This window comes from Halyomorpha halys, unplaced genomic scaffold, assembly GCF_000696795.3.
Source record: "Halyomorpha halys isolate HHAL.00 unplaced genomic scaffold, Hhal_1.1 Scaffold1669.1, whole genome shotgun sequence".
Taxonomy (NCBI): Eukaryota; Metazoa; Arthropoda; class Insecta; order Hemiptera; family Pentatomidae; genus Halyomorpha; species Halyomorpha halys.
Genome location: NW_027116467.1, coordinates 40,924 through 52,497, shown reverse-complemented (window position 1 = coordinate 52,497; position 11,574 = coordinate 40,924). Strand labels below are relative to the sequence as shown.

Below are 11,574 nucleotides of genomic sequence, written 5' to 3'. Positions count from 1 at the left end.
AAGATTGTCAGGAATGGAAGAGAATGCAAGATTAGAAACTAGGGAGTTAGAGTGGTTAGAGAGTTTATAATGGAAGGAGTGATATCTGGTTCGGACTATATCGGTTACATAGGGAACATTAAGGTCTTTATGTATGATTTTATTTGTGACAAAGTAAGGAGCATTGAGGATTTTACGAAGGATTTTGGATTGTAAGGATTGAATACGAGAGGAATTCGAAGGTTTAGTGGAGCCCCAAAGCAAAAAAATAAAGACCAAATGGTTATTTAAAAAAAAGAAATTAACTTATGATTAACAAAAAATAAAAACCACTTGGAAGTATAATGAAATTAAATTAAAGAAAAGAAAAATACGCTTTTGGGCTTTATCAAGCATTTTTCATCTTTTTACTCAATAGAAGCTTCACAAACCATAAGCATGTACGGTAAGAGAGTCTAATCTTAATGAATAGCCAATATCCCATTTCTTTATTTATCTACATATTCAAATGAATTAGTGCAGATAGATATATCCTAATTTCATCTTTGCATAAAGCTATGTATTTTTGTGTAAAAATAAATTTAAATGGTTGAAAATAGAAGAAATAGTTTTATACTAGTTGATCGAATCTCACCCTTCCAAGAGGTGGTGAGATTGTGCCATGACTTTTTCCACTCTATTGTTCCCAATGATTCAGGCATGGCTCATTCACACACGTCTTACTTTGAAGCAGAAACATTATTGGCTCATTTTTTTTTTTTTTTTTTTTTTAGAAAATTATTATTTAAAAAAAATCTGTACCGCTACAACCTATGAAGGGTCTGGAGTTCAGTACTTTGTAAGGATAATAGTATAATAGTACTATCTCTTTAACAACTATTGTGCAAGGATGTGATTTGTTCATGATCACGCTCAACCTCCAGATTTTTCCCCAATTAAGGGTACCTACTCTACAGAGAGTGGATGAACCCCGGAATCATTTCTCAAAAATAATCACAATTTATTGGATACGTTCACCAATACTTAACGTTTTGGAGCAGAAATGTTTTTTAATAATTTATTACATTCAATAGCAAAGTTCATCGGCCTTTTTTGCTCAAATACAAAATTTGATTTTTTTACTTCATACCTCTTCCCAATTGTTATATCTAAAATAACCAAAAATAGATACAGTTCTTTCTCAGAGTTTCTTACAAACGTTTTTGAAGTAGTCCAAATCGGACCATAAATGAGTACTCATTTCATGCCGTTTTTCAATTTCAGGCGCTTTTTAAATATTGCTCCATTAAACTATCTTAAAGTCTTCTCTTCCCGTTTTAAGCTAATATTCCAAAAGTGGTATAGGATATAGGATCTTAGTGGGGCGGGTCCGGCGAGGAAGGATTACTTTTTTTGTGTTATGACTAAGGCATGGTTTTAATGTTAATTATGAAAGTGTGTATTATTTTAAGTAAAAATAGTCTTGTCAGACACATTAAAGCCGTTGCTTTAAAAAATGGCGGGAAGATATGAAAAAAATAATTATTTTCTAAAACCATTTTGCGTTCTTTTGCAAATAGAAAATAATTCAATTTTTACCAAGGCTATACAACAGTTAAAGTAAATGTCTATGAATATTAGGTATTGAACTCCTGTAGGTGCGAATATACTCCACTGAATTCACTCATCCAAATAAGAAAGTTTGCTAAAAATTTAAGCATCTATATATACTGAGACTGAGTGTTTGAGACAGAGCAAAGCTCTTTACGTCCAATAGTTCCCGAAAAATAGTTTTTCAAAAACTAACATTTTTTTTTCAAATTCTGAGAACATGTTACTTTATAAAAATTAAAATTAAAAATTGTAAGAACGTTTTATTTGATAAAAATATGTATGAAACGGATAGTAAAAGATAGTTGAATGGTATAATTAAGAGGGTGTCTAAGAATTTTCTTTTTTAAGGAACTTTTATGAAGAAAAAAAAAAGGAAATCTTATCACAGAGGATCTAGTCCCTCGCAAACATTATGGATCCATTAGTTTTCCACTTTTCTGCATAAAATGTCTGAATTTTCTTTTAAATAATTAATTAGAGAAATCATTACAATAATTCTAGCTATTCTAATAGTTAGAGTTGTGTCAATAATCTCTAGTTTTTTTTTTAAGTGATTGCAGTGCACACAAAAAGAATGGCATAATGTCACCACATTGAGTGAACTTATTTTAATAATAATGTGATAACATGAAAAACATAAAATGGCACATTAATGAAATTTCACGGATAATACTTCAGATAGTAGGTGAATAAAAATAAATTTATTATCAATGAATAAAAAAAATATCTTCATAGTAAGAGAATTACGAATTTCCAGAGGTTAAAACAAAGTAATATACCAATGAATTGTTAAAAACAATCATAAGAGTCGCAAATATGGTATGAGAGGAGCGTAATAACACTTGATATTTACTAATATTTTCCAATGATAAATTGAAAAATTATTAGTTTTAATAACAAGACTCTTATGAGCACTGATTTCCTGAATTCAGTGTTGATCTATTCTCACCCCACCTAGCTCAATCCCGCCTTATTTTACTTGCAATTAAAATCATTATTGAAATAATTATGTGGTTTCATGTAAAAATGAATGGTAATGGATATTTTAATATCTGTAAATGAAATAGATAAATGAAAAACACTGAGAAGGATTACAATATGTCTAGGTGAACCTGTACCGGAAGAGAGAAAGAGCGTTGAGATATATATATCGCATCGGCCATCAGAACAAGAATGGATTATACGAAAGCCATAAGGGATGGGGGCGTGTCCAAGTGACTTCATTACACAGTATCGCGGTAAATAATCACGATTTGAAATAATTAAGTTCCATAATAAATAAACGCGTTCGGCGTTTAAATATTCCTCAACAATCGAAACAAATAATGCTGTTCATAAATATGGAAACAGAACCGTGATATGATGATTTATTAAAATATGAACACTAATCTTGATGAACCTTTATATCAGCATAAATTATAAATATTTTTCTGGAGATGGGAATGATACCCCAAAATTTAATGTATTAGTTTAACTAATAAAATATAGGAATGAAATTTAGTTCTTAAAATATTAAATTAGGTCGATATCAATAGAATGGATGATTTAAAGAAATGGATATTTACAAGAAACATAATATGAAACTTTATGAAGGTTTGAAGAAGAATCAAGGAGCATTTTTATGTATTAATTATGGAAATTGTCCTGATGGTGGGGGGACGTTACTCCGAAATGTAATGTATTACTTTAACTAATAAAATATATGAAGGAAGTATTGCTACTAAAAAATTAAATTAGGCTGAAAAGGTGTCCCAATATGATTTAAAAAAGGCGCAATATTATTCAATTTTTTTTTATTTGTATGATTTTCTTTGGAGAAGAAATATATATTTATTAGCTTTATCCGTGGTCTTATTAACTTAAATGCTTTCTCGATATTTCATATGCCAGTTTCGGAAATTGTAAATAAACTGCCAATTTCAAATCAATGTTTCGTTAAATATTATTCATAACGATAAGTTGATAACTGGGTAGATTAAAATAGAGGGTAATTAAAACAGAATTGCCCTGGACTACAAGGAAGAATTTCTTCCACTGTGCAACAGAGGGCGCAGGTTATATCAGGCAGTTGGGCGCCACTAATTCAGTAGTGCGGTGGCCAGCGATGGCAACTCATCAACTTCTGCTGCTGGCCAGCCTACTCGGAACAGGAGCATGTACCACGGCCCGTATCCAGATCAGCTCATCGTCAAGAACCTGGACAACTAATGGGATCTTCGAAGGTGGAAGATCACTCCCAGCTACTGGCTATATTTTCTACGGTGGTGACTATTGCCAAGCTACAGCACCATCTTCAGAACGACCCCTCATTGTCTTTGCAACGCCAGACATCTGCAGTTTTGATGTAAAAATAAGAAACGCGGAGAATGATAATGCATCAGCAATTGTATTTCTTTTTGACAGAGAATTCAGCAGTTATGAAAGGGCCATTAAATATCGTGAGTATTGATTTTACTGTTTTATGATTGCGTTGCATTTGAATCTTCAAGTGTTTATTTTTTTTTTTTCATTTTTGGATTCTGACATTTGAATTAATACTTTCATAAAATTCTTGAATTATGCTTCTGATGTTTCAGAATTATTTATTTAATCATAACAATAAAATGATCTCATCTTCCTGTGTCCAATTAAGAAAATACACACGAAGACGACTTCTTTCATAAAATGTTTTTTATTTCTCCAGAATAAAAATTAAATTAATGAATACATTTATATAAAAATTAAATTTTACAAAAACCGACGGCCTGCATAACATAAATATATTTTATAATATTAACCATGTTGGTTCACTTCGCGCGTTTCTGACTTTTTTATTACACAATTATAATTTTAAAAAATCATTTGTAAAATTTACTTGTTTTGCAATTGCATACTTTATTTATATGTATATTTTTATACTAATTTTAGATAATCTGGTTTGATTGTTTGATGTTTATTTATCAAATGTAAATAATTGACTACTAAAGTTTATGTCATGAAATATTTATCTTCAATATAAATTATTCAAAGAACTTACTGTTTTTTTAGATTTTGACATCACGTGATAATCTGAATCTTTATAAAAATTGGATTCAACATATTTAGTTTCAAAACTTTCAGTCAAAATAATTCCATTCTTGAACATTCAAAGATGTATATGTACGAACAGAGTTTAAGATATAAACCTCTACGCATACGCCAAACATTTACAAAGGCGGTTTACTTATAAGTTATGCAAATAAAATATATTGCAGAGTTCTGATTGGGATAATAAATAAACAGTAAAATATTAAGATAAGTTGGAAATATTTCAATACATCGTACACATGTATATGTGTATGTGTGTTATTATGACTGATAATACACAATTACACCTAAAACATGACAGTCATAAATTCAAAATTAAAGCAGGATTTATTCAGAACGAGGGACTTTGCAAAAGGCTAAACAGAGCAGTGTAATTATACTTCAAGATGTTTGTCGGGGGGTGCGGTCAGCAAAGAACAACATAAATAAACAAAACCATATTTATTTATTTTATGCCGGAATATATCTACACGTCAGTGTAATTATAATTTAACAATGCGTTAATTTATTAAAGAAAATATTAAAATAAATAGAAAATGTTTTCTTCCTTTACATATTTATGATTTTTTATTGTTCTTTTATTTTATTTTTTATTGTTATTAGATATGTATTTTTTTTGTTCTTTATAAATTTCATTATGGTACAAAATATTGTAAATATAAATAATGTAATATATAAAATGTAATTTGTGTACGTTGTCTCAGCATACGACAATTTAATTTAAATTACTATTAACTAAACTATAATTTTATGATTTATATATATATATATATATAAATTATTGAAACTATTATGAATTCGGCTTCCCATAAAGCTTTACTTTAGCTAAGACGTTATAACTGGATTTATTAAGCAACGTGAGATTTTCTGGCTCGTGTTACTGCCAAGGTAGAGAAGCCTTAGCAATATGTTCCATCCTTTATTAAAGATTAAAATGAAAAGAAATGTAAAACATATTTTTAGGAATGCAATATTGCACTTTAATTGATTTATTGTTTATTATTTCACTCTTAATTTCTTTTTCTTCCTCACTAACCGATTTTTCGTTATTCAGGAGAGACACATTCCTTTACGAAAAGGAAAAACTTACAATAATTTCAAAATAAGGTTCTAAGAATTGCAGTGGATGACCCTTGGTGTGTAAGAAAGCCAATTGCATCAGGAACTACAAATGGACTTCATAAAAAGAAAAAGGTTCATAAAATTCCACTCCCAGTTACCGGCAGTTAAAGGAGCAGTAACTTACAACGTTGGAAATCCAACTTCATCCCGAAGACTGCAGCCCAGCCTGCTGCAAGACATCCTGTTATAAATTCTATATTTATCTGTTTTTATTGTAGTCATTACTAATATTTTATTTATTTTTTTCTCAAATTAACTTTTTTTTCCCATTTGAAGTCAGCTATTTATTTTATAAATGTTGTTGTTTTTGTTATTACGTTTCTCTCTCTTCTTAAGAATTATTATTTATATATATAATTCGTCGTAATTGTTCAATAATTATAGCATTGTAAATAGTTAGGGGTGTCTAGTCATAGTCAATTATTAAACAAAAAAAATCTAGCTGTTACATTAACCATTTATGACCCACCAGGCCGTTCTTGTATTGAATAAAAATATGAATGAATGAAGAAAGACACATGGTCAACAGCAATGTAGAAATACTAGGTTTATCCTTAAATTCAAGAAGAGCTAGTACCAGGAGGGAATTATCCATTATATAGAGACTGAATGTGCCACAGGAGGTTTTCCAATGTCGATCTATAGCAGATACTCACTCACTCACTCACTCACTCACTCACTCACTCACTCACTCACTCACTGTTGGGCGCTACAGTCCTTGTAGGACCTGGGCCTCTGCCACCACTCTTCCCCATGCCTCGTGGTCTCCAGTGAGACTCCTCCAATTTTCAATTCCCATCCCTCTCAAATCATCCAGCCACCGACGTCTGGGTCTGCCCCTTTTCCTTTTTCCTCCTGGTGGACCATTTAACATCCTTTTAGGTAGCCTGCAGGGTTCCATCCCTTCCACATGTCCCAACCATCTTAGTCTGCTCTTCTTAATACCACAGAGGATATCAGGCTCTCCATACAAATCTTTTAGTTCGTCATTGCTTCTGATTCTTCACCTGTGCTCCTCTTTAACGGCACCAAAGATCTTTCTCAGGACTCTTCTCTCCCAAACCAGTAGAGCTCTTCTATTTTCCTTGGTTAGAATCCATGTCTCACTGGCATAGATTACCACTGGTCTAATTATTGTTTTGTACAACAAAAGCTTTGCTTTCCTGGAAAGACTTTTGTATCGGAGAGCTTTTTGCAGGACATAGAAACATCTGGCTCCTGCTACCATTCTGCCCTTAATTTCTACTTCTAAATTATTGTTCTCCGTCACAACTTCTCCCAGGTACTTGAAAGTACTGCAACTGTGAACCATGTTTTCACCCACATCCATAATATCTCTTCTCTCCCCGGTCTGTCTAGAGGTTTTCATATATGTAGTTTTTTCACTATTTATATCAAGTCCTAAATCCTGTGCTGCTCTCTTGAATTCTTCTACAGCACCGGCCAGTGCTGCTTTGGTTCTCCCTGTGATGACTACATCATCCCTATAAGCCATGTGTTGTGTGAGCCTATTGTAAATGGTGCCACCCGGGTTTGTCCTTATTTTTCTGATGGCAACGTCATCTTTTTAATCTTATTAACTTGCTAGGTATTCCCAGTGACTGCAATGCCTTTAATAATTTCCCTCTGTCTACACTATCATAAGCCTGTTGGAAGTCTATAAAGAGGTGGTGTAAGTCAACATTGTACTCATACGTTCTCTCGAGCATTTGTCTGATCGTGAACAGGTGGTCTGTTGTTGACCGTCCTGGGCAGAAACCGCTCTGGTACTCGCCCAGGAGTTGTTCGCTCCTTTCCATCATCCTTCTACAAATTGCTACCGACAAGATCTTGTAAACTGTTGGCAGGAGCGCTATACCTCTGTAATTTTCACATTTTAGATTATTCCCTTTCTTATGTATAGGGACTATAATAGCTTCTCCCCAGTCAGCTGAGATTTTTTCTTTCATCCATATATCCCATATCACCTTGGAAATCTGTTGCCAAGTGTCTTCCCCTGCGTATTTAATTAATTCTGAAGGGATTTCATCGGGCCCTGGAGACTACCATTCTTTTCCAGCAGGTTCTGGACTATACGTTTTTTATAGAGGTGAGGTCGCCTATCCCCCACGCTCAACCCTCCTCCTTTATCCAGGCTTGAGACTGGCAGTGGATGTAGCTATTGTATATAGCGGATACAACAGAAAAAAACGTTATGTGTCACAACCGGACTCGATTAGATTGCTTAACAGAGCTATTTCAGTCCAGAACCCTGTCAAAGTCCACACACCTAATATCAACTCAATTTTTTTGAAAATATATTTTTTATATATCAATATTTTATTATATATTTTTATAATAAATATATACTCCCTGCCACACTTCAAAATACTAATTAAATTTTAAAAAATAAGGAAGCTTTATTTATTCCTACATCTTAATTACCTTCTTAGCCCTGATAGATGACTCAAATACATTTAAAACATTGAAAAAACAATACAATACATATCATTTTCTTATTTATTTGTACTTTATAACGGATTCACAGTAATCATCTATAGATTAAGTGAAATTATAAATAGATAAAAATATTTATCTGGCCGGGAGCTACCGTCTGTAGCTCAGGGAGTTGAGGTGCAGGTCTTTGCAACCTGGGTAGTGCAGCATCCCCGGTTCGAATCCGGGCTGGGGGTCGACTTTTATTTCTGTGGCGATCCCACGAGATAAAAACTTGACTCCCCACTATGGTGTTAGAATGGGATGGTACCTTGTAGATAACCTCCCCGTATATTTGAACTGATTAGGATGGGAGTCAAAAGAAGAAAAATAAATATTGTTTTGGGAAATTCAATAAGCAAAATAGATATAATTCCAAAGGGCAAAAAAAAGAAACGGAATGGGTTTTGTTTTGCTAACGTCGGCTAATACAGTAGTATACACAAATTTAAAATATGCCTAAAATTATGTGTAATATGTTAGGCAATGATAAAAAATGAATAGGTTACTTATCTATACGCAAAGGAATGACTTTAACGTAATTTTTTTTAACATTATTTATAAAAGTAATTAATTGTGATATTTCAATTAGCTTGTAAATTTCATTATTAGTATAGATGCTTGTTCTTCTTAGAGTGAGAAGTTTTCGATGTGTCACTCTGACAAGGAATAGTTTCTGTAATAGAATTTGAAATTAATATTATTTCTATTGCACTATTCAGTAAACATGTTATTAAACCATGGATTTATTGGTTATTGTGATATTTGTTAGCCTTGGAAGTTAAGTTAGTCTAGTTAATGAAGAACTTGGCTTACCGATTAAATGGCAAGTAAAGAAGGGATTTCTTCTTTAGTAAAAAAAATCTAGATGTATTTAAAAATCCTACATTTAAACCCCCAAATAAAAGAGATTTTATAAAAAAATAATGAATATCAACATTGTTGCTGCCAAGAATACAATAGTTTAACAGAAGTTAACAAAGCAATACATATGTATGTATAATCCGTATACATATGTATGCGATCGGAAGATACCGGTCGGTCTCGGCTTTTTCCAATTCAAATTCCTGTTTAAATTTTTCCTTCTTTCCCTGTTGTTATCCACCAATTTTTTTAAATATTTTATTTATAACTGTTGACAATAAGAAGTGGTCATTTATTTCAAGTAAACAAAATTAAAGGTAATGTAGGGGAAATGTTTTTAAAATTCATAATTTTAGCCCTATTTTAATTCTTAGACTATTTTAATGAGAATAAAACCATTTAACTCTACATTTATTCAAAAAGTTTAATAAAAATCGTTAGAGCCGTTTTTGAGAAAATCTTTTTTTTTTTTTTTTTTTAATAATTTATTTATTGATATTTACAACTGTATACATATATACACATCAAGTAAATTTGCTGTAAGTGATATTATGACATGATAAAAACATGTGGAGAATCTACCCATTAATAGAACTCCAAAAACATTTCTAAAGGAGAAGATCTCGAGGCCATCTTCTTTTCAGCCGTCTAGGAGGATTATTAGGTAGTGAAGGAGAAGCCAGGCTAGAAACGAGTTGGTTTGGGTGGTTGGGAAGTTTATTATGGAAGGATTAGTATCTGGTTCTGGCCAAATCGGCAACATAGGGGACATTGAGGTCCTGATGGATGATTTGATTTGTGACAAAGTAAGGAGCATTAAGGATTTTACGAAGGATTTTGGACTGTAAGGAATGGATTCTCAACTCCGTATGTCCAGATAGGCCTTATAATAGTCACGTAGATCAGTCTTTTGTAATGGATTGAAAGTTTGGACCGTTTGTCTAGTAAATGTTGAATTGTCCGAATCGACGAACAGTTTCCTGTCTTTTCAGTCTTGTATGAGGATTCCATGTCAGTCGTTTGTCCAAATTTAGTCCTAAGTAACGGATCTGTTCAACAGGAATGAGTGGGGTATTATTAAAAGATACTGTAGGAGAAAATCTTAAAATAGAATATAGTATTTGGACTGGAGGAAGCTCAAAACATGTATTTTTGTCTAAAACTAGAGTTCAAAATTTTACAGGATTGGAATGCTGTCCCTTACTATATATTCCATTTATATGTAGGTGAAAGTAAAAATCTATCTTTCCTTTAATTTGATCTTATATTTTAATGAAAGCTATTTCATGTTGGTACATACTTACTTATCGGACCTTTCTCGATCCATATTTAGAAGTTAAATGTCAGAAATGGTTTTGAACATGAAACATTAACACTGAAAAGTCCACTCACAAACCCAATGTTTGTATTGAATGCAATCAATTAACTTCTCCAAGCAAGAAGTAAAACTTGTTTTACTTCCCCGGTATCAAATGATATCCATATCCCATATCCTCCACTATACTACTTCTTTAGTAGATATCTCCCCACCTCTACTGTATTTGCGAATTAATATCATAAATAAATTTGATTTACTAAATTTAATGTTTTTTTTTCAAACATTTTGTTGAAATAATACAATCTGCCACACTCAAAGGCAATGAATACTAGAGTTGTACATATTCGATCATACCATTTATACATAAAAATATTTTTAAAAAATAAAATAAATTAATTGTGATAAAAATAAAATGAAATGTTTTTATTTAGTTAATACTTTTTTTTGTTAGGTTTAGTATTATGGGAGGTGGTATAGTCTCATACAAAAGGTACCACTAACTATGTACAACGTTTTAAATAGAAAAATAAAAAAAAGATAAAATAAATAGATTAAAATAATAAAATTTAATAAAAGATAAAAAAAAAATTAATAACAAAAAAAGACATTTGTAGATTCAACAAAATAAATAATTGACTACAAATGGAAAAAAAAGAAAGTTAGTTTAAGAAAAAGATAAAGAAAAAATAAATTAAAATTTCAAAGTGACAATAACAGAACTGATAAATAAAGAACTTATAACAGGATGTCCTGCTGCAGCCTGGGCTCCAGTCTTCGGGTTGAGGTTGGGTTTCCCAATTTGTAGGTCACTGCTCCTTTAACTGAAGGTAATTGGGAGTGGAATTTCATGAACCTTTTTTTGATGTAATCCTCTACTGTCTCTATTTGTAATTACCGATGCAATTGGTTGTTAGGCTTACTAAATGCAAAACAATTTCATACATTTATATTAATGTTTAAACTGAATTTCGCCCACTTTTTAAGTAACTATGAAAATTTGAAATAATATTGCCTCACAAGAAATCAGCACTTATTTTGAATACTGCCATCAACTTACGGGATATTTATATATATATATATATATAAATTATTGAAACTATTATGAATTCGGCTTCCCATAAAGCTTTACTTTAGCTAAGACGTTATAACTGGATTTA

The 11,574-nt window shown here is 31.7% G+C and overlaps 1 protein-coding gene across 2 annotated transcripts in view; it reads left to right on the top strand.

Annotated features, from left to right (window-relative positions):
- The first annotated feature begins 3,656 nt into the window (after positions 1-3,656).
- LOC106690339 (RING finger protein 150) overlaps positions 3,657-11,574 on the top strand; it is an 18,464-nt gene continuing 10,546 nt past the window's right edge. For both annotated transcript variants that reach the window (XM_014435744.2, XM_014435747.2), the window contains exon 1: positions 3,657-4,010. In XM_014435744.2, the coding sequence (XP_014291230.1) occupies positions 3,677-4,010 (334 nt within the window). In that variant the 5' untranslated portion in view covers positions 3,657-3,676. The remainder of the gene's footprint in view (positions 4,011-11,574) is intronic.